The 24908-nt window shown below is 38.2% G+C and overlaps 1 protein-coding gene across 7 annotated transcripts in view; it reads left to right on the top strand.

Moving 5' to 3' along the window:
* inpp4b (inositol polyphosphate-4-phosphatase type II B) overlaps positions 1–24908 on the top strand; it is a 164570-nt gene that overhangs the window by 16500 nt on the left and 123162 nt on the right. For 3 of the 7 annotated variants that reach the window (XM_023957536.1, XM_023957537.1, XM_023957535.1), the window contains exons 1-3: positions 56–911; positions 14276–14394; positions 22719–22826. In XM_023957536.1, the coding sequence (XP_023813304.1) occupies positions 206–911; positions 14276–14394; positions 22719–22826 (933 nt within the window). In that variant the 5' untranslated portion in view covers positions 56–205. Of the gene's footprint in view, positions 1–55; positions 1134–14275; positions 14395–15082; positions 15175–18946; positions 18968–22718; positions 22827–24908 lie in introns of those variants that run through there. The other 4 variants (XM_023957546.1, XM_020703700.2, XM_020703709.2 and 1 more) reach the window with 4 other exon arrangements.

Below are 24908 nucleotides of genomic sequence, written 5' to 3'. Positions count from 1 at the left end.
AAACATAAAAGGAAAAGAAGAGTTTAATAAAATCTTGTTTAGAAAATGAGGCACCGGGGCGTGGTTTGACAGAGCATGGAGTGAGACGTGTTTTGCGGAGCGGAGCGGAATAATTGCCTTAAAGTATAGTTCTTGGCACGATTGAGGAGTAAATTCTAGCCTGGACTTTGTTTAAAGTTGCGGTGACACGAAATAAATACTTAAAATGTCTGGAAAACCATCGAGAGGAAAGCAGACAACTCTTTTACAGGTGAGGCCCGCCACACCGACCCAGCCTGCAGCCCCCACTAGCAAAGACTCCGCAGGTGAGGAGGAACTAGTGGCGGCTAGCTTAGCGGCCCACACCGAAGTTATTAAGCAGGATATTCTGTCATCCCTTCGGAAAGACCTGGTGGATACTCTTAAAACCGAAGTCCGGAATGTTTTGGGAAGCGAGTTGGCATCTGTGAGAGCGGACATAAACGCGGTCAGATCTGAAATACGGGAGTACAGAGAATCCGTCACATCGGAGCTGACGTCGCTCAGCGCCACGGTGAGAGGGATGGAGGAAAGCCTCTCCACCTGCACAGACGATGTTACACTGCTGCAGAACGACGTGCACCGCCTTAACGCCATAGTTGAAAATCTCCAAAATAAATGCGAGGATCTAGAGGCAAGATCACGGAGAAACAACATCCGACTGGTGGGCGTACCGGAGGACAAGATCTGCTCTACAGCTTCCATTGCAGCGCTGCTTCAACAGGCTTTCAGTTTGAAAGAGGCGCCACGGCTGGACCGGGCGCACCGCGCTCTCTTCCCGGCTCCGGGGCGGGGGAAGCCGCCGCGCGTCATCGTGGCCCGCTGTCATTACTTCCAGGATTGTGCAAACATCCTTCGCCTCGCACGGGAAAAACAGCAGATCAAAATGGATGGTATGGCTATTTCAGTTTTTCCAGACTACACTGCAAAAACCGCAAAAGACCGCGCGGCGTTCAATGACGTGAGGAGGCAGCTTCGTGGGGTGGAGGGCGTGCGGTTTGGGATCCTCTTCCCAGCCCGGCTCAGAATCACCTACAAAGGCGAGGAAAAAACCTTCACCTCACCAGAAGAAGCCCAAAAATACATCACTCAAAATATCAAACAACGCTGAGCAGGTGATAAAGAACACAACATTCGCATTTGAAGAGTATTAGACTGTGCAGCATTGAACTAAGTTCAAGTTATTTAAAACAAGTTCAACTTGGTTCAAATGTTCGAGCATATACTCTTTTCCCTATAGCTTTACACTACGTTCTTTGTCATTATGTGAGTTTGAAAAGGGAATTGTGTTCATGTCTGTGTTTATATGCACACCTATATATTTATTTTGGTTTAGAGGCTTAATCAGGTAAAAAGGTTCCAAAATTTTTTTTTGCAGGCTTTGGTTGTGTCTTTATGCGTGCCTTTTTTCTATCCACTTAAATTTCTGTTTATTTGGGTGGAATTTTATTGTTCTGCTCCGCTTAGCAGGTGAGCTAGTGCACCCTGAGCACTTTAGTGCAAACTTTCCGTGTAGTGGGAATGTGGATGCGATCTCCACTATTTTGTTCTTTTTGTTCTGGGGAGATCGGCACTCATTTGGGGATCTTACATTACTGTTTTTTACTTTACACTTTTATTGCTTCTTTTTTATCTTATCTTTTTATTTTTTTACTTTATACTCCATGTCAGACACATCTCTCTCCTTGTTTATTGCTTTATGAGTAAACCTAAATTAGGTTCCTCGGATCCAACTCGTTTTATTAGCTGGAATGTAAAGGGTTTACAGCATCCTATTAAACGCAGAAGAGTCTTTTCCCACCTGAAAACTTTCAAACCAGACATCATTTTTCTGCAGGAAACCCATTTACACTTAAACGAACATTCAAAATTAAAACAAGGCTGGATAGGTCAAACCTACCATTCTAAATATGAAAATCGTTCTAGAGGTACAGCCATACTAATCAGAAAAGGTGTGCCGTTTACACAGACAAAAACTGTATCTGACACCAAAGGTAGATATGTCATAGTTGAGGGGAAATTGTTTGGGATGGAGGTGATCCTAGCTAACGTTTATGGCCCAAATTGGGATGATCCACAATTTTTTATAAATTTTTTCACTAACCTCCCTGTGACAACCACACACCATTTAATATTAGGTGGAGATTTTAATCTTGTTTTGAAGCCAGAGGTTGACAGATCAAGTCCAAAGTTCCCACCTAAATTATCCAAATCTGCAAACTCAATCATATCTTTTATGGATTCCTACAAACTATTTGATCCCTGGAGACAAAACAATAAAACTTCCCGACAATATTCATTCTTTTCGCCTGTCCACCAGTCATATTCTAGAATAGACTTCTTTCTAATTGACCAAAGGTTCCTTTCTTTAATAACTAATAGTCAATATCATAGTATAGTAATCTCTGATCACTCCCCTGTTCAGTTTGACCTAACCTTCCCAGAAAACATAGTACCTCGACGCACATGGCGTTTGGATCCAATGTTATTGTCTCATAAACCCTTCCAAAGATACATATCAGACCAAATTGATTTTTTCCTTCAAATTAATACCACACCTGGAATGTCTGTTACTACTATCTGGGAGGCACTGAAAGCTTATCTCAGGGGACAAATTATCTCTTTTGCAGCTCATAAGAAAAAAGAGAATGGTCGCCGCCTTGCAGATTTGTCCCAACAAATTAAAGTAGTAGACCAGAAGTACGCCAATTCGCCAAGTCCCTGTTTATATAAAGATAGACTACTACTACAGGCAGAGTTTAATAATATTTCTGTTGAACAAACTGAGAGGTTACTACTTAAAACAAAACAAACCTATTATGAGCATAGTGAGAAGGTTGGCCGACTACTATCCCATCAACTTAGACAATCCTCTGCAAACCGCACTATAAGTGAGATCAATACGGGACAGGGACAAAGGTCCAATCAGCCCATGATCATAAATAACCAGTTTAAAAAATTCTATTCAAGCCTTTATACTTCCCAAGTTTCTGCTTGCCCGTCCGAGATCCAGACTTTTTTTGACCCTCTTATAATCCCACAGATTAGCCCTGAGGACAGAGCCAGATTGGACTCTAAATTTTCAGTTGAAGAGATTGCCCAAGCGATACAATCTATGCAAAACGGTAAGACACCTGGCCCAGATGGGCTACCAACAGAGTTTTACAAAACATTTTCCTCTAAATTGTCCCCTTTTTTATGTAAACTCTTTGAGGAAATCCACACGGTTAAAAAATTGCCACAAACTATGAACCAGGCAATTATCACTGTTCTTCCCAAAAAAGGAAAGGATCCATGTGAGTGCAGCTCGTACCGGCCCATCAGTCTACTGTGCTGCGATTATAAAATTTTCACTAAAGTATTAGCTCGTCGCTTTGAATCGGTAATCCCTAAAATAATAAATCCAGATCAATCAGGCTTTATACCTGGTAGACAGTCATTCTATAATATGCGCCGCCTGCTGAATGTGCTGCACACTTCCCATTCCGTGCACCAGCCAGAAGTTGTCATCTCGCTAGATGCAGATAAAGCATTTGATCGAGTAGAATGGGAATTTTTATGCGCCACTCTAGAAAAATTTGGATTTGGTCATAATGTAATTTCCTGGATAAAAACAATTTATTCTACACCCATGGCATCAGTATTTACTAATTCTACATTGTCTGACTATTTCCAGCTGTATCGTGGAACAAGACAGGGCTGCTGTTTATCACCATTTCTTTTTAATTTGGTCATAGAACCTCTGGCCATTGCCCTACGAATGGAAGACAGGATCTGTGGAGTCCTCAGACATAATGAAATTCATAAAGTCTCCTTGTACGCAGATGATCTTTTAGTATATTTATCTAACCCCAAGCAATCAATCCCAGCATTTTTTAACATACTAAACTCGTATAGTAAAATATCTGGTTACACAATAAATTTCTCCAAAAGTAACCTCTTTCCAATCAATGAATTGGCAGCAGCAATAGATTATACCCCCTTTCCTTTTAAAAGAGTTGAGGAATTTACTTATCTTGGTGTTAAAATTACACACAATTACAAAGACCTCTACCATTTCAACTTAAAGATTTTGTCAGAACAAATCAAGGAAGATCTGACGAGATGGTCTTCATTACCTATCTCTTTAGCCGGGAGAGTAAATATAATTAAAATGTCTGTCCTCCCCCGTTTTTTATATTTCTTCCAAATGATCCCTTTCTTTATACCAAAGACAATGTTTAGGGAAATAGATAATATGATCTCATCTTTCATATGGTGCAGAAAAGTTCCAAGAATGAAAAAGAGGTTTCTGGAAATGCCAACATCTGCCGGAGGTCTAGGCTTACCTAATTTTATAGCTTACTACTGGGCGGCAAACATTAGTAAAATACCACATTGGATTTCCACATGGGGTAGTAGCCAGGGTCCAGCCTGGGCTAAAATGGAGGTAAATAGCATGTCAACAGTTGGTCTGGTTTCAATTGTGAGTTCCGCAATCCCTATAATTTCACATCCCCAGATTCTTAATCCAGTTTTAAAACATTCCCTAAAAATCTGGTTTCAGTTTAGAAAGCACTTTAGCTTTACTCGTCTTTCCTCTTTTTCTCCCATAGTTAATAATCCCCTTTTCCCACCGTCCCATATCGATGGTGCATTCCAGATGTGGCACAAAAATGGGCTGGTATTTTTGAAGGACCTTTTTTCCAAAAGAAATCTAATGCCCTTTGAATTACTACATGAAAAATACAATATTCCCAGATCCCACTTTTTCAGATTCCTCCAACTCAGAAGTTTTGTTAATAAATATTTTGATCCCTCAGAAGCCTGCCACATTGACACCATGGACGACTTACTTGCTTTAAACCCTCATACAAAGGGCAACATATCTAAAATCTACAACAAGATCCAGGGTATTAAACCCCTTTCATTGAGCAAGACCAGGCTGGCATGGGAAAAAGATCTTGAGATTACATTTTCAGAAACATCCTGGCAACTCTGCTTGGAACGGATTCACACCTGTTCTATTTGTATCAGACACCGTCTTATTCAATTTAGAGTGTTACATCGTCTTCATTATTCAAATGAAAGACTTTCTAGGATCTACCCTGATGTCAGTCCTTCATGTCTAAGATGTAAACAAAGTCCAGCCTCTCTAGGACATATGTTCTGGAACTGTATCTCACTGAGGAGTTTCTGGACAAATATTTTTGAGGTCCTTTCACTGATTTGTGAGACAAAGGTTCCATCCTCCCCACTCACTGCTGTTTTTGGGGTTTTGCCCCCTGAAGTCAATGTCTCTAAATTCAAAGGGAGGGCAGTTGCCTTTGCAACAACAATAGCCCGTAGGACTCTCCTCTTCCAGTGGAAATCAGATAAACCTCCTTCGTTTAATGGCTGGATTAGAGAAATGCTCTCTGTGTTGCAACTGGAAAAATTGAGATACAGCAGGGAGAACAGCTGTGAAAAGTTTATGGAAATTTGGACACCCTTTACAAATTATGTTAAAAATGTGAGTCTAAGCTGAAGCCTCTTTGCATGTTTTAGCCTAATAACCTAAACGTGAAGATATAGAGGTATGCGTACATAAGTGTGTGAATCTGTGTGGGTCTATAAGTGTTTAAATATGCATGGGTACTTGTGTTTCTGCAGAGAGAATAGAGAAAAACATTTGAAAATTTCTGTCATGGATGTACACTTTTCTTTCCTTTTTATTTTATTTTATTTTTTTTTTGTTCTAAAGTTATTCATTATTATTATTATTATTATGTTTTGGGGTGGGGTGGGAGGGTTACTGTGCAGGTTTGTGTGTTTAAGTTTGTATCATAAAATTTCTGAAAATAAAGTTTAAAAAAATCTTATTTAGAAAATGAGGCACCATGATTTTAGAGCTTTGGCAATTTCAGGGTTTCTTGGCTTTGCCTGAATTTATGCTTTTATATAATTGAAGAAATGTGGAAACCCCTCCAGACCATTTCCTCACTAAAGTCCATTATCCTTTGGCAATTGAGGATTTTTTCTCTTGGGAAAAATGATTTAAGCCAATACTAAGCATCATGCCAAATTATTCTGCTGCTCAGACCAACTACCATCAGAACAACTGCGGAAAACCGAAGAGATACATGAAGGATGCTGACTTTTGAAAATACCTTACAAGTATGAGGCAATGCTTGGTTCAGCTCTGTTTACAAGATTTCAACTTACTTTCAATTGTGAGCTAATTTAGCTTTCAAAGTGTGTCACATGTAAAGCACTTATGTTAATGTTTTGTTGTTTAATAGTGACACTTGCATTGATGACAGTGGAGCAAAGTCTAGTTATAATATATATTTGTTCTGAGGGGGTGGGTATTGCTCAAAAGGAGTCCTATCCAGTATATAAAAAATACAAAAGTACAAGAAAAAATACTCATTAGAAAATACATACTTGGTGGTTGAACGTAGTAGTGTCACCCATGAAATACCCTTGAAAAGAACAAGAGAAAAAAAAATTATGTGTAGTTTTTGTGTCTATCTAAATAACAAGCCAGCTATATTCAACTACATTGTGATCTGTGGTCTTTTCAGGCTTTCCAAATAACACGTTTTTGTAATACTGTCATAGTTGATCTTTCTGGTCCTGGGTTTATACTATCCCTCAGAGGTGTTACAGTAGCCTTTTTCATGAGATTAGCTTTTAAAATATAAACAGATGATGCTTACAGCACCTGTCTTACACTTTCCCCAATCGTGCCCAAAATGTACGGTGGCCTAGAGGTGCAAGACATGTTTACATTTAAGATCCAACAACAACAAATCCAAGTACAAATGAACAAATACTGAAACACAACAGCAAAACACAACACAAATAACATAGTCCTGAACCACAACAGTAAATCTGGGTGCAAATACTGTATCGCAAAAAGCAACCCCACAACAAATACGCAGCTGGCCGGCAAGTGCAAAACACGACAGCAGAAGATGGAGTAAGATGTATGAAAGCGAGCAGCTGCTAACAGAAAAGGAATACCTTTAATACTGGAAGTGACACAAAACCGTTACCTTGCTAAACATTGTTGTAATGTTTACTGTAGTGATACAATTTTATAAAATGCTTTTGGACTGTTTCATGTGTTTATAATGTCCACATAAAGAAAACAGTAAGAAATAACTTTAAAAAATAATACTCGACTGGTTTTATATTACGTCCCTTTCTGTTAGAAGCCGCGCCTTCACCTCCGTTGTTGTGATACGGTATTTTGCACCCAGACTTGCTGTTGTGTTTCAGTATTACTTCATTTGTACTGGGATTTGTTGTTGTCTTAAAAGTAAACGTGTCTTGCACCTCTCGACCACCGTAAAATAGTCCATCTGAGTTCAAACAGCCCAGGACTACCACTATCCAATTGCAGGGGTCGATACCCAGGTTTTAATGTCACTTGCTCAGGCCTAAGTCACAACTGCCCTTACGGCTGGATGCAGTCTGTCTGTGGGTGAAAGATGGGCAAAGCACAATATTTTAAGATCGTAGACCACTCGGTGAGCTTGAAGAGTGAAAACGTTCATGCACATTTTTATTCTAAAGGCATTCTGCGGGCAACAGGTCGTAGTGAACACCTAAATAATATACAAGAGTAGGTAAGGATGAAGTAGGTGAGATACAGGTAAGCTTTTTCCTCTTTTCAACCCCTCCAAACCCTGCGCAAGGGTCAAGGGGCCTGTTAGTGCTGTTCAGGTGACAAGGGCACCCTCCTTGCAGGCTATTTGCATGTACCCTGACTGTTAAAATTTAGGAAATTAGGCAATCAGAGCTTAGTTTCTGAGGGGATCCTATGGGCACTTACATGTCATGTGCAAGTCCTGAGTGTGCAGCATTTGCAAGTGGTCAGTAAGGAGCCAGTACCCACATATCATATGCATCACTCATGCGTCATAGGTAAATGACACTTACATTATCCTTACAAATACTTTATGATACACTTACCACACGTGCATGCCATTTTCATGCAATCCCTTGAGGTGGCCGTACAAGCCTCAAAGAAAATGCACCTGTGCTCCCCTTAAGATGCGACAGCTCCTGACCATGACCTTCCACGGGCCCAGACACCCAAAAACCAACAGCACACCAGTGTAGGGCAACCTTCCATAGGGGTGCATGGGACTAAAGCTTTAGTCTGTACCACAGAGGGGGTTGGTTTTTGCACTTACCAAAGAAAAAAAGCTTTCAATTCTTGTTTAGATCTAAAAACCTTGATTTAAATGTACTCTGAATGATTAGTTCATTATTTTAAGGATTGTTCATTTATTTTTTCTCACACATAATAGGAGTAAGAATGTGTAGCATGTTGCACACATAATTCAGCAATCCTCATTTCATTTTTGTTTTCCACAGACCCATGAGGACACAGGTGTGGAAAGCAGTGACACATGCAAATAGAATTGCTAAATGAATTGAAGCATGTAAATAATTATCAATATAAATAGGAATCTTCTGGCAATGAGTGTACATTTCTCCCATGTGGTAATCCCCAAGTCTTCTCTCTTCATTAAATGGAATTTAGATTCATTTTGGGGTCACTGAGGCTTCATGCATTAAAACTCAATATATTCCAATCACACAGAATAAATACAGCATAGTAATTGAGGCCTCCTAGGATGGGCAAACATTATTACTCCAATTGCTCAATTGTTATGCTAATATGAACTAAGCCCCAGCGTACTTTGGCAATTCAGCCTCTTGAGTAAAATTGCAAGTCACATCACTGATGAATTATTTTTCACCTAATCTGTGGCAATTCAACAATACATGTAATAAAGGAAATGCAATTTTCCTGAAGGAGCTTCAAAGGTTTTGTTCTCCTTTACCCTGCTTTTCAATCAGAAATCTGAATCTTTAACATTTTTAATGAGCCTTTTTTTTCTCTATTTCACTCCCTCATTATGTATCCTCTCTGACTTCCTTCCTTAAACTCTAAATGTCTCTCTAAGGGACTCCTTCATCCGCACTCTTTGTCACTCTCACCATTTCCTTTTCCTGCCACCCCCACCCACCGTTAAACTTGAGCCAAGCTAAAGGGTCAGACAAAGCTTTAAATCTTTGTGGGAGAGTCAGTCTGCTGATGTATGCCTTGGAAACTTGCTGTTTCAATCACCAAACTGGCAACGGTTACCTGTTATAGCCCGAGCTAAACAAGCAGATGTCCTCTAAGGGGAATTACTGGGATGAACACTTTGTAACATTTCTTTTTTACGGTCATACATATGTATTTGGTTTTTCTTTACAGACTTTGAAAAAAGAAAACAGCATTTATTTCATCAGATCTGAGTAGATTACCATTAATCCTAACAGAACTTTCTTCAGCTCTGTTATTCTAAAGGGTAAAAGCCTGCTCAAAGGTCTATTTTTGTTTGATTTGACAATTAATGATAACTTTTTTCTTATTCTTTGAATATGAATTTGTCAATCTACCTATTTAGTAAACTCACCTTCATTAATTTGAGTGAAAAACCTTTTGACAAATTGCACAAATCCGCTCTGCAGGGTCAAAAAATGCACAACCTATGAGAGTTTGTTAACATCAACTGCTAAAATATCAGATAAACCACTAATTACTATTGTTCCTGCGCTTCCACACTGGCTTAAAAGAGCTCCTGTGTCTTTTTTAAAGATATTTCAAAGGCCACTGCTATCTTGTTTGAATTTGAACCTTATTATCATTATCCATGATTAGCAGCACTTAGCAGATTTTGCACTTATCTTGACCACCCATTCAGTCACTTCATTGTTACTGTGGTAACCGGAAAATACATTTAGAGAAGATCTAGTGGACTTATTTGCTCTCCACCAAACCACCAGGCAACGTTTTTTCAATCTTCTGTTGTCCAATTCTGGTGAACCTTTGTGAATTTTGGCCTCAGTTTCCTGTTTTTAGCTGAACCTGGTGTGGTCTTCTACTGCTGAAGCTCATCTGCCTCAAGGTTGGATGTGTTGTCCATTCAGAGACGCTCTTCTACAGACCTCGGTTCCTCGGTTGTAACTAGTTGTTATTTGAGTTACTGTTGCGTTTCTATCAGCTGGAACAAGTCTGCCCATTCTCTTATGACCTCTGGCATCAACTAGGCATTAATGCCACAGAACTGCTGGTCACTTAATATTTTCTCTCTTTTGAACCATTAAACCCTAGAAATGTTTTTAGGTGAAATTCCCAGATCCACAGTTTCTGAAATACTCAGACCATCCCATTCAAAGTCACTTTAATCACATTTCTTCCCCATTCTGATGCTCTGTTTGGAATGCAGCAGATCATTTTGACCATGTCTACATGCCTAAATGCACTGAGTTGCTACCATGTGATAGGCTGATTAGAAATTTGCGATAACAAGCAGTTGGACGGGATGGGTTATGAAATCATTAATAAACATATAAATATGGGAAAAGGAACATTTAGTACAACTAAGTAATTTGTAGGAAGGACATTACATTTTCACAAGGGTCTTTTAGTTATTTTTTTTTTTTTTGAAACAACGTTCTTTTTTAACTTGAGGAAAATTCTGTGAAATATTAGTTTGGTTTAATTAGGTGAATTTGTTAAGTAAAACCAAAGTGCAAAATTTTAAAAAGAAATAATCAAACAGTAAAATAAAACGAAAAGTTGTTCTTTTTTCCAAAATGGAAATAATATCTGCTTATGTTGGACTCACAAAAATATCTGACACATCTAGTCTCTGAGAACATTGTCTGACAGTGCAGCAGCAGGAGATAAGATAAATAATTTAAAGTTTTTGTTACAGTGGCTCAGAGTTTATAGTAAAGTTACTTTGAGTTTTGAAATCTGTTGCTTTTGATGTAGTCAGAAAAACGTGTTCACTTTTATGTAAAGATTAGGGCTTTTTTACTTGAGTTTTCTTGGATCTTTTTCTTCATTATATAGGAGCAAAGTTTTCAGGCCAGTTTTCTAGCTTTTTGTTTATTCCTTCATGACCACATCAGATTTTAGTTTGTAATCATCACAGAGAGGTTGCCGGGACACCCCCTCTCATTGTTTGATTGCTTGGATCTTCTTTTTCCAGTCTATTTCGTCACCCTTTCGGTTATTATTCTGAATTTATTATGTCTTCTTAATTAAACTCAGTTATTTAAAATCAAGTTTCAGCTACTATTGTTTTTGCATATCCTGAGAAGGTAAAAAATATAACGAAGCACAGCCCTCATCATTTCTGTTTCCAGACGCCTTCCCATTTGGTGCCCCATTACTACGGCTTTATCCACCACATGCTCACACTTAAAGGAACTATATTGTAGTTGTATGTTGACTGAAATCAGTGGTTGTTACACTTTCACCTTCATGTACTTGGGCATTTGTTCTCCCGTAACCCTAGAACACTTTCACTATAAAAAGTTACACCATCGCTTTTGCCGGGTAATTTCTACCCAATATAATATACTCAACAAAAAGTTGACATCACATGATAACTTGGAGTGGTTTTCTTTCATTTTCATCTGTGGTATGTGTAACAAAATGAAAAACAGGAATATTCTAAAAGCAAACTCAAAAACTACAGAAAAATCAGGAATTTGAGAACAAAATTCTAAAAATAATAAAATGATACCGGAAACTTGGTCTTTGGTCCCCCCATTCCTGGGGATATGTGAGACTTCCCTGGTCAAGGCACAAACTCCTTGACCCGTGACATATTGAAATTCAAGTAAACAGTTTTGCTCGGGTGAAAATCACTCTGCTATAGTGCTCTGGGGTTAAATTCTTCTTTTCACCTCGTTATTTTCCTCTCTTGCATTGTTCGCTGTCATATTTGGATGTTTATCACCTGTCCATTCATTCTTAGGTATCTTTTAAAAGCTGCACCATAAACATTATGGCTATGTAACCAGTAAAAATCACGTATACGTTTTAAAAAGCACACATCTGTGGATTGTACGGCACAATCGTATAATCATTCTTTATTATTCACATGTTCAGGTGACGCTGCCTCTCTTGTCTGCTCTCAGGCTAAATTCTGATGAAGCATGTCAGGTCAAGAATGTAGACACATGGCTCTCACATCAGGAAGACACTCTTCAATTTGACATTTCCAAATGAGATGTTGCTTTTTGAATAAGTGTGGTTCTTATGACCACGCTTGCCCTGGACAAATTAGCAAATGTCATTGCTAATAGAATAAAAGGATTTCAGAATTGATGTCACAGGGTTTGAGCATGATAAAAAAAGCTTTTTGTCTGTATCTTTAACAGAGTAATTGAGTAATTACAGAGCATTTGTATGTTTAGAGAAAGTTCTGTTCAGTATTTTTTTAGCTTTTCTTCTATATTTATTTTTTTCTACTGTTCCACAGGACATGTAGAGGTACATGTGTGTGTTGTCAAACAAAACAAAGCAACAGTATCCTTGAAGAGATCTTTTTTTTAATATATTTTGTTGTAGTAAAAAGCAACTCTGTGTTCATCTTCAGCTGAATAGAGTATGATATGATGTCTGGAACAGAAACATGCCAACATATCTTGTTCCACATGTCACTCAACACAGTGTGTAGTGAGGAAATCCGTTAGTAACATGAGAAAAGAGGCAAACTTCACATGATCTCTTGTCAGTGGAACATGGGAAGCAGGACGTTTCCTTTGACACTATTTGCCGCTGCTGTTCACAGACTACAATTAAGATAGATTTAGAGAATTCATTTGTTTGACATAAGCCAAAGAAGGTTTTGATGTCATTATTATCCTCATTACTGTGTGAATGCAAACTAATACGCTGCTGCAGAGGCACTTGGTACAGCAGACTAAATGTTACTCCGAGCCTCATTTTTGTCAGCTGTGAACAGACAAAGCTTGGTCTTAAACAGTTTAGGAAGAAAAAAGATTACCCCTGTTCATGTCTACTTGAAAATTAATGTTTCTGCAAAGCGGCAGCAGATCATTAGAAATCTGCGTCAAACCTCACAACCTCAACACACCTTTACCAGTGCAACAAAAATGGCAAACAATCAAAACTACTCAGCCGTACAGTTTTTAGCCAACTGCCAGCTCAGACAAGGAAAATGAAGACGTTAATAGATCTATTTGTCTGCAAGTGGATGCATTGTAGTTGAGCGGAGCAGGGAGCTTGTATCCCGCCAATTGTAGCATCTATGTCACGGGCACAGGCTTTTTTGAATTACATTTTTTCGTCTGCTTCCGATTGACATTTGAATAAAAAAACACACAAAAATGCTTGATTTTCTTTATAAATGTCCATCATCAAAAACAAAATGCTGCAAAAACACCTAAAAAATACCCAAAACACAATTTTCACTGGAGTTTGTCTTCAACCTATGCTGTGAGAAAGGGCTCAGGGTTTTTTGACAATCGAAACATCCGGAATCAGACTTTTTACTGACTTGTCACTGTGTTACTGTAGACTTACTGCAAGACTTAAAAGTCCTCAAAGCTCTGGCTGTCTCATTCACAAAAATATTACATGATTTCTCAAATTTTATGCGCAACTTTATGTCAGTTTTCCTTTTCATCTCTTGAGAGCTATGTTTTGTTTCGGGCTCAGGACCTTCTTTTACTTCAAAGTCACATCAATGCAGCTTGCCTTCTGTACGCATTACAATTGAGCCTCATCCATTTTTGTCATTTTTTTTCTCCTTTTGCTTTTAATGGCAACTTTACAACATTTTGTTGGTGCTTGTTGTACACAGTTAAAGCGCAGAGTTCACACTCTGTACCACAGTAAGAAAAACTTAAATTGTGAGGGGATCAGTGATCAGAGTGGGAATGACGGCATTGCCTCACTGTCCTTGGAAGCTGGGTTACAGGCTACTTTTGATGTCAGACATAAAAGCCCTAACAAAAGTGATATCTCACTGCCAAGAGGAGTTCCAGTTCCCTGACTGCCATTTAAATCAGCTGCTGAGGCAACAATTTTATATCCCAGTGTGCATGTATTTTATTTATATTTCTAAACGTTTGCTGTACTTTGGGAGCGCGGCGTCAGGGCGCATGGTTCACTTAGCTCCTCTGGTCTTCTGGGATGGTGCAGATCTCTGGCGTGTGACGACTGTGACAGGAAACAGGAATTATTCTTCCCCCTCCTGTGTTGCTTTACTCCAATTTTCTTGTATGTTTTTACCATTTGTGATATATAGTGTTGTGTGATTTGTTTCACTTAAATATGTATCCTGAAGGATTATGTTCTCTCATCTTTCATCATTCCTCTCTTCTTTCAACCACTTTCCTGTTCCCCTCTCATCCCCTGCTCTCCCTCCTGGCTCTCTCTTCCTCCTTCTCTTCCTCTCTGCAGCCTGTAATGATCTAGTGGCCTTAGGCAGAGACAGGAAACCCAACGCTTTGGTCCAGGTGGCTGTCATAGATCCCCACAAGCAGCACCTTGTGTCTCATGCCTGCACAGAGATAGTGGAGGTAAGGCATCTCATACACACAAACACACACACACACGTTTTGCCTCTTGACCATTATTTAATGTTTGTTTTGCAGAATCCCAGGGTCAAAAGGTCTATGTTAGTTTCCTCTCAATGTTTTCTGTCTGCCCAACCATTTCCTTAACATCTTTTTCATATTTACGTGGAATGGAGCACAACTGCTGACTGCAAAGCTTTAGCTGCAGTCATATGCAGCCTGCGTCCACATGAGCGGGGCCGTTCTCAATTAGCAAAGAGACAGTATTGGTTTGTGGGTTGGAATGTGTTAGTGTTGCACACAACCGGAGTGGGTTTCCACCTTTTGAATTTTTCATTGTGACAGAGATGTTGCTAAGGCAACAGTCACACAAGTGTTTTTTGGGCGGCAACAGCTGCCCCCGTCCCAGTGTGGAACACCCATTTAAACACACGTGCAGAGACAAACACACACACATCTTTTTTATTCCTTTTTCTTCAGTTGAGGCCAAAGTTTCCAGACGCATCAAGAGGGATCATATTTTCCAACTAATCCAGTAAAACTCAATTAGCATAACCGGCTCTTTCAAAGACCGATCTAGGCTGCCTTTCTCCCAAATGAAGGGAACAGCGGCACATGTGTTTGTGCATGCCTCTGTGAAAACGCAGGATGTGGTAGGATACTGTATGCTGCCTCAGCCAGCTTTGCAGACACTCTGACTTAGTTTTCATTTTATGGCTCGAATGCTCGGGATTTGCAGCAGGATCTAATCATATGGACTGCTTTCGACTTCGCAAAAACAGGGTATGTAGGTACTCAATGTTTTATTCATTTGTGATGGATGGAATAATCAGGGTTTTTTTCAAATATTGATTTTATTAGTTTGCACAGAGCAATAAAAGTGACTGTTCTCTTCCATTTTAACAAATGATTTAGAAAACATGCACAGAGTCATATTTGGAAATAAATCACTAAAATAATCGGTTTATTCATATTATTGAATAAACGTATAAAAAAAATAAAAACAGTTTAAATTTATTTGCATAGTCAAAGAATGTGCACATATGACTCAGTGTTTAAAAAGAAACTACTTGAAAATGTTTGATTGTTGTGTGGCGCTCCAGTGCTGCAGTGGTGTGTGAAGGCAGCCTCACTGCCACTTGTGCTTTTTCCTGTTGCCACATTCCCAGGATGCCTGCTTTCAACAGCTGCTCTCTGCTCTGCTGGGCACTCTTTGGGTTTGCTTTGTTTGATAAACCTCAGCATATATGCTGTTACTCTAATTGACAAGACGTGATGCAATTGGTTTACTAAAATTAACAAAAAAGTTAAATGGAGGAAAATATCATCTGCACTGTTGCCTAGTTTAAAATGTGGATAACAGGAAAAAAATGAACCTGTTTTTTTTCTTTTAGTATGCATAAATATAATAAAATGCAAATAACAAATACAGAATCAACAAGAAAATAGTCTAACTATTTTATCTATATGATTGAGCAAAGTCTAATGTTGTCACTCTATCATTTCCAACTTATCAGTACCATGTTACTACCTGACAGGGCCATTGTTCACCCTCAGAACAACTTCGTCTCTCGGGGGTGGTGAATTTCACAAGAATCACAACTTTCACGTCCACATAAATAATTTGTAAGCACTGTCCTGCCAGACTTTGTCACCAGATGATTGTAAATTTTGACTCTAAAGAATTTGCCTTGCCGTCTGCTTAAATCCGTTCGGTCATTTTCCTCCTAAATCCACCATCTGTGATGCAGTTCTGTTAGCAAAAGAGTCTACTTTGTGAATTATTTCCTCTAGAATTCTTTGTACTAAGATCTCAGGAAATCAGGGAATAATCCCATTTATGCTTACTAAGAAGCTTGTTGAGTGCATTTTACCCGAAGATTAGAATAAGTACTAGCATATGCTGCTGCCACTGGTGAAATTGTTTACTCATTTATTGTGATTAAACTTTATTTTTGACCCATTGCAGGTTTAAGTAAAACTATGTCAAGAAAGCTCATGAGATACTTTACAAAGAAGTATTTATGTTTACCTTTGTTCTACAGCCCTGGAACTAAATAACAGAATTAAACACATTCATCCAACAGTCCGGATTTCCATCACAGAAGGAACAATATTTGCAGGGTTTTTTACTAAAGAAGTTGCAGACATACAGACATGACAATTTAAAAAAATATTTTTGACGATTTAAATTCTTTTGAACTAGCAAGTCCTTTTCTTTTTGTATAATTCTATATAGTAAGGCTGTCCTTCATAGTTTCTGTATTGTAAAATAAGCTGCATCCACTACTAGTAAAATATTTTAAGAACGAGAAACAATAGTTTCACTTGTTCAGCCTAATGCCAAATTTTAGACAACGAAATTAAAAAGTGTAAACATAAATGCATAAATATATAAGATTAAAAATAATCAAAATCAAATCAAAAAGGTTACAGAAAAAGCGTACACAGTAATGTTCACTACTCATCTGTGTTTATTTTACATCTCAGGGAAACAGCTTTTTTTGCTTATTAAGAGTCTTACATTGTTTTGTTTTTTCTTTTATTTCTTTGCCCGATATTACAACAATAGTCATCTCATAGGCTTTCTAATAAATTTGAAATCATAATGAGCATGAAGTTATTCAATTCAAAAGCTAATGGCTAAACTAAACTAAATTAAACTAAACTAAACTAAACTAAACTAAACTAAACTAAACTAAACTAAACTAAACTAAACTAAACTAAACTAAACTAAACTAAACTAAACTCCTCTATAGAGGAGAGGAGGAGAGGAAAAGTAGGTGAGAGTAGAGGACAAAACCCCAGTGCACCATACTTTCCCCAGCTTGTGGTCAGGGTTAGGCTTAGGGTTCAGGTCATGGCTAGGCTTAAAAAATGTGTGTGTGTGGGGGGGGGGAGTGATAGAGGGGAGTGTTGTAATGAGAGTGCTAATGGCAGTTGGTTATGGTCGGTTTGTCCTGGCTCTGATTGTCCTCTGTCAAATTCCTGATGTAAGTAGATCAAACCAATTATGCCCAGGGTGAGATTGTGTTTGAGGATTCTTTAAGCTTCCTGAAACAGTGAGATTTGTGTAGATCATCTAGTCTTGGGAGAGGACAGTCAATGGTCTTCTGCGGCCTGTTTATGACCTTCAGGAGCACTTTCCTCTGAGCCACTGGGTTGCTGGTGTGTCAGACACCAATACAGTAGGTTAAGAGTCTTTGTTTGGAGCCCTGATAGAAGGACACCAAATGTCTCTAAATCCTCTGTGGATCAGTTCCCACTATAGGCAAACTGGTGACTCCAGACCAGTTTTCAAAGCAGTCATTACCACTGGTGTGAGTACAACTGCCCATTGGTCACTGATGCTTGAAAAGTGTTAGCTTACCGTTGGTAATGAAACCACTTTAACAGAGCTTAGACAAGCTGGCACAGTGGAAAGGTCCAATAACTTGTTAAAGATCTTGGTTATAATTCAAGGCAGTTTATCCGAATCTTTATAATCTTTATCTTATCTTTATCTTATCTCTTATCTTTATAATCTTTATCTTATAATCTTTATAATTGCTGAAACCACTATAATCTGGTGTCATTTGGTCTAAACACAACAAAATACTGATTAAAACAACATTTGTTCTCTGTTACCCACTGTAGTTTTGTAAAAGTCTGTGGGAGTTCCTGGCATCAGAGTATCACAATGTAACCTTGTAAAAACATCCCATCTCACATAGCCGTGAATTCTGATTTAGAACTTTGGACAATGTTTATTGCAATTAAGATCTTAAATGGCACTGAAATGAAAATACGCTTATTTAATATCCGAACAATCATTGTTTTCAATTGGCCTATCATTAAAGTAATTAATCAATTTTACATTTCCTTATTAGGACAATTTTTTTGCTAAACGCAAATTAATGGCTTAGAAATTAAACAGAAAAAACCCCTTTAACATATTGGGAAAAGCATAATGTTTTATAAATCTTATTTAGTTTTCTTGTGTGTAAAACAATGCCCTCTGAGAGAGTGCTTTTTGTATTACATGTTGCCTATTTTAGTCTTATATAACATTTAAATATTGGTTAAAAATACCTGCCCCTCTCTGAAATCATGAGGGTCCAGAAGTGTTTTTTCTCGATGAGATTTTAATGTCATACAAAATCAGTTAGATTTTAGATTTCGATTTTAGATTTAGATAAGAAGAAAAAAAAGCTTGTGATTGCATGCTATCAGTTTCAAATCCCTTTGCTTGGAGGACCTCCAAAAACTCTAGAGTCTCTGCACATAATTAGGAGTGGTCAAAAGAGGGAGAAAAGCCCCCCAGTGCTAACATAGACAGGGCTTATGTTTCCTTTTTTAACTAATCTCACACAAACACACACACACCCTTGTAATGGCCTAAATTGGCTGGCCCACTGGGCTTTACGGCCCTGCTGGTCAAAAAGACAACAGAGGGGCAGCTGTCTGGTGCAGCATGTGCTGACCACTTGCATGACAGACTGCTTTACTTCTTGGAGTAGATGGAGACAGGCTTACCACTTTAGTCTATCTGAGCACCGAGAAGATTCAGACGTCACTAAGACTGCCAAGCATGCTGGTGAGTCTGAAAGAGGCGCATTCAAATGTGCCAGAGAGGGTGGTGGTTGTGTGTGTACCTGCGTGTGTTCGGCTGAATATAATGAGCCTTTTTTTTAATGTCCACTTTTCAGTGTACAGTACTGCTTACACTCTGATTTGCGGCAACACTCAAAGTGGTTCCAGTCTGTCTGTATACCCGCTGTGCTGAATCAGGCTGTGTGATGTTAGAGCTCAGAAACCACGCAGCTTCATTGCTGGAAGAAGATGGCACCAGTCAAGACTAGTATTGCCTTGTCTAAAAAGGATGAAATCCGAGGCAGCCTACTTGTTTTATTTCCGTATCTGTCAGCCCTTAGAAAATTTCTGAATAATCAAGTGGGTTCGCAGGGCAGGGTTTTCTTGTGAATGCAGCTAAACATTTAATCCTCTCTTTGTGTGATTCAGGCGTATAGATGTTTTTTTTTTTTTGGAAAGCTCATTGATTCGCTTCATAATGCCTAATGCAAAATTGACAAGAGATCAGAAGTCTGTGGGACTCAATCTATTCTTCCTGAAGATTACTTCTACATTAGCCTTCTAACATATTGGGCCAAAATAACTCCAATATGTTCTTGTTCACTGTAGATAGAAATACTGATTGAATTTTTAAAAACCGACTCCAATAAAATAGTGTTTTTTGTGTTTTTAACATTTTTTGTAGCCTTTTTCTCATAATGGAGGACATATGTAAGGAAAACTAAGCTTATATTGCATATGTGAGTATTTCTTTATTTAAACAATTGTGAACCAGGTGCAAACAAAAAGGTTTTTTGAAAAAGATTAAAGTTCATCTACATTGGGCGGGCTACAGGCTTCCTGCTTTGCTCCATTCTGTTGCATCCGCTTGCAGACAACTAAATCCATGTACAACTTTGTTTTCCTTGTCTGACGTAGAATCTGGCTCAAAACTGTACTGCTGCATCGCTCCAATACTGCTCACCATTTATGTTGCACCACTAATGTTAGTTGCAGGTTGTGAGGGAGTGTAAACTAGTGGGAGAGATTGTAAATAAATGGATGATGGGAAATAAAGGTAGGCTCACTCCCCACCAACAGTCTTGCCCGCAACTCAGAGGTGAATTACTGATGAACTAATACTGCTTTGCAGAGACGGTGTCTTAGAAAATAATAGTCTTTTTAATTTGGATAAAAATGGCATCATCGTAATTAAAGGACCACGGAGAACACTTTAAAAATGGATGAAAAGATGATTGGAGTGGGACTTTAAAGAGCTATTTTGTAATGATTAGTTGAAGTGGAACAATCCTAGAGCAGTTTTAAAATAATGGCTGAAAATGTGGCTTTTTTGGGGGAATAAACCTTTCCACGCAGGGTCAGAGATTGGAGGTAGCTACTGTCACTTGTTTTGGCGCTCTTTACTTTTTCTACTTATGTCATTGACAGAATAGCATGAATTCAATTGTTTTAATTATATCCATGATAAGATCGGTTTGATCATTTTGGCTGGAATTAATCATCTTCAGGATAAAACACGAGGAATCTGTCGTAATATTCTGTGAAATAAATACAACGCATGAGTACTTTAGCTTCTATTAGCTGGCACATTTTTCTGCAATAACATTTGCTGTAATTTTATGGAACAAAACCAATGTGCTGTAAAGAGAGGCACAGTGATGAAAGCTCTGTCTGGAATAGCAATCATTTTAAAGTGTTAATTCTGTATAATTCAAAACATGCACACAAAAAAATGAAGTGAACATTAATACTTACAATGTTATAACTCTTGTAAATATTCTTTAAATACTAAACCATCCAGAGTTTGCTCTTTATTCAGATTGTGGCATTCTAACAGGTAATGAATCCCTTCAGGTAGTATTTGTGTCGACATAATTTTGAAAAGAAAAAAAAAGAAAAAGTCAAATGTTTTATTTGACTGATGGGTGTGACCGTGTTTGTCTAAGTTGGGCTCATTACTTCTTCCTGCTGTGACTTCACATGTTCCCAACAGGCTGCACTGAGCAGACGCCCATCAGAGCAACTAAAGAAAGAGGAAGCCCGCAATTTAAACATAAACTGCTTTGACTTGGTACCAAAAAACCAACATCAAGTGACTAAAAGGTTGTTTGGTCTGATGAGAAAAGGCTTACGCTTCTGACGTAATACTTTACTTGTCTTTTGAAGTACAACCATTTTTTTTTTACTCAGGAAAAAAAAACCTGTAGATTTTTTTGGATTTGAATTGGACACACTGAAAGAAAAGGTTTTTGTGCCAGAGCTAATCACTAATCTCTTCATGATTAATGAACTGTGCAGCCAGCTAAGTCTCATAAAAACTGTGACAAAGATATTACATTTTCAAAAAGACATTTCAGAAGACAGCATTGATACCAACTGTGTCTGTGTTTTTTAATACTTTTGTTACACTCATCACTTTCAAGCACCTGGGCTGGCAGGGATTTCTGATTGGAAAGGATCTCACATGATGAGCAACCATCAAGATGTTTGTTAGTGCCTCTGGCAAGTCAAACATCTTAGACTGGCACCCGTCCGACTTCATTCTTGTGTGTAGTTGGGGGTGCAGGGGATTGTCATACTTGGTGATGGTTTAGTTTCTGTTTTGCAGCCACTCCCCCATTTTCCCTCCTTTAGCTTCCTTACCTCTGATCTGGAGCAAAATGTGCAACAGGGTTGAGCCTCAAATTCAAAAGGGGAATATCTAAATATAGATGTTGAGTGTTCAAGTAATAGATTACATAACCCCCATTGTGGCAGTGAAGTCTGTTCAACAAACGAGACTCTCAGCCTTTCTCTGTTTACTCAGCTGCTGAAAAGGACATGTTAAAAAAAGGAGTAAAGGAGTGGGAAGAAGACTCACTTGTATTTCTGTTCTTAATTTAGAGTGCACAGCTCAGTTAAAATTTTTAAGGAAATTATGGACTTGGTCACTCACTTGGTCACTTACAAATGTGTTCTTTATTGTTACAAAAATAAATATATTATCATATGAACATAGTTTATTCTGAAAGGGGTAAGAATAGCATGATGCAGATCATTTGAAACTGGCACAAAGCTGACACACAAATCGCGTTTGGTGTTAACGCCGCTTAAAAGACAAACCAAAGTTCTTGTTTTTAACATACATCAAATCAACACTTAAAAAATATAGATGAAAACAAAAATATAAATATACAAGCCTTTCGTCTCGTGAATCTGCAGTGTTTGCTGTAGCTCTCACAAAAACTGGGTCCACACCATCACTAGTCTTTTTGCAGCAGACTTCTTTGCACCTTTGTGGTGTTATTGAGCCTGAATGAGGCCCATTCAGCAAAGCCACGTTTGAGCTTATCGGTTTTGACCGATAAGCTGACTTGTACTTGTTTAAGCTTTTGATTACTTAACAGCATAACCAGTTGCTCGAGTTTAATAATAACAACAAAAATGTTTCCTTACCGGTCAACATTTATTGCTTTGGTCCAGCAGTTTCATTTGGACATTTTTTTTGTTTTTTTTGCTTGTACAAAGAATCAAAAAAGCAGTGCAGAGTGCGTTAAAAAAAAAGGAAAATGAGGAAGGGGACAGAAAAGTTTGGGTTTTTGTTTATTCGCTTTTCCAAGTATTCCTGCTTTTCTCTTGCCTTTATGCGTTTTTTGCACTTTTCTTGTGCGTTGCAGAGCATATGAACACAAGAGTATTAACAGTCACAAACATCCTCATGAACAAATATCCATGCTGTGGCTACAGATTTTCTGCATTGTCCTTCTTTCTTCCAGGCAAACAAAGACCCGTTATTTCTGACTGGAGTGACCTTCCCTTCAGGGTATCCAGAGACATTGGTCAAGCTAATGGTGTATGATGTGAAGGACAAGAACCAGGAATCTGTAAGTATACACTTAGTTTGCTCTGCATATGCTTATGCTGTAAAACCAGCACACTGAAAATCAAGTGGTGGCGAAGATAATGAGAACAATGTGTTCAAAGCCATCTGTGAATCTGTCATATTTCAAGTGCTGTTTGTGAGGTTTTAATCTTCGGGGAAGGAAAATGGAAAGTTGTCTGACAGTTGCCTCAGCTCTCAAAGTAATTCGAGTGTATACCTGATTAAATCATGTTTTGAACATGAACACCAATGATCCATTTTAACAGTCCTGGGCCCTAACCTCTGGCTGCATTTTCAAAGGACAAGGTTTGTACTCACTGCAGTATGCCAAGAGCATCTTTACAATTCAGCCCATCCCTTGGGAAAGCCATCTGGCTTCATCTGTGGGAAATGGATGAGGAGCCAGACATAGAATCCTGAATGGGCCGGGCCCTTTGATTTAGACATTTAACAGACTTTATAACAGACTCGTCTTTGTGGCTGTATGTTTGATCTAAATCAAGTCCTGAACTCATACCAGGATTCTATTTCTTAATTTAGCATAACAGACTCAAAAGCTTCATGGCGTCTGAAGTTTTTTTTTATTACACTGATCCTATAACATGTTTAAAGTGATTGCAGCACAAATGCAGCTGTATCATGACTTTTTTGGTTGCCATAAAAACAACTCTGTTACTTAAAGCGAACCAGATTTTGTGACATTTCTGTATGGGGTATCCTGTCTTACTCCCATTTCCAGAGTTAGCAGAAACCTGACTAATCTTTAGTTTGTTGTCTTCTTCCCCTGTATTTTATTTATATAAGTGAGGGTTGATTTCATTGTTTATTTATTTATTACTTCATGGGGTACATTGCCCTAATTTATTGCTCTATTGTTTTAAAATCACAAGACTGAGAAAATTAGACAGGCACTTTTTGTTTATAGTTTTAAAAAGTTTAATATGGCAGTCCAGTATTTTACACTTATGTATGTAGGAGTTTTTGCATTCTTTTGAGCACCGTCCCTGAAAACTTTCCAATGATCTATTGTGGGGACAACTAGTGATTTTTTAGGAATTTTACCTTTCTAGGGTTAGCTTACATACAAGGTTTGATCTTAAATTAGGGTGAAACCATAGAAGGACAAGGGTCAGGATTCTTTTTTTCCTTTTTTTTTGTGTGTGTGTGTGTTTACTTGCAAACCAGCAGGACCTCTTAGGGAGATATTTGTTCTTATGTGGTTGTATGCACATTGTAAAAGTCCACATCAATGATAATTCTGCTCGGAAAGTATTAATCTGAGTCATTATTTCCTTGCATTAAATGTCTTTTGACATTTTGTGGAGGCATTTTTATGTTTCCAAACTAAACAAATGATTTACTGAAATGCACAAGGAACTGTCCTTTTTCCTTCCTGTTAATTCTATGTGAAAGTGCGCACCTATCTACCCACAGTATTTGTGCTTCATTTTTCTTGGCCATGAAACACATTTAACAATAAATGGTCAAAACAATAACATGTACCTTCATTTTCCATTAATTTTCATTTAATACCTTTTAGGGTCACAGGGGTGCTGGAGCCTATCCCTTCCATTATTGAGTGAAGGTGGGGTACACCTTGGACCAGGGGTGTATATACATTTTTACACAGAGGGCCAGATTTAGTGAGGTGATAATGTGTGAGGGCCATCCATTCGGCCAGCATTCGTTAATCCAAATGAACTATTCAATAAATGAGAGTATTTTTATTTCTTTACGTAAACGGAAGTAATATTTAAATAATTTTTTAGCCCAAATTACTGTTAATTTCACATTTGACCAGAAATAAAACTGTCTAAAAAACCCACTTTGGTCAACAATAAATGTAGTTTTTTTAAGAAATGTTATATATTACTCACAAATAAATGCTCACTTTAACCTTCCTATGGTGTTAGGGTCCCTACGGACCCGTTTTGAATTTTAGCATGCATGAAAGTACTTCATACATTTGTTTTTTGCGTTGAAACTTTTTGACTTTGTTAGGGACTTCCATTTAAACAAAATAAAATCCTCTTTGTTTTTTTTACTAAATTATAAAGTGCGCTGGTGAAAAAAATGACTTTTG

This window comes from Oryzias latipes, chromosome 1 (genome assembly GCF_002234675.1).
Source record: "Oryzias latipes chromosome 1, ASM223467v1".
Classification (NCBI taxonomy): Eukaryota; Metazoa; Chordata; class Actinopteri; order Beloniformes; family Adrianichthyidae; genus Oryzias; species Oryzias latipes.
The sequence above is the reverse complement of the archived record's forward strand: the minus strand, read 5'-3'. Positions and strand labels throughout refer to the sequence as shown.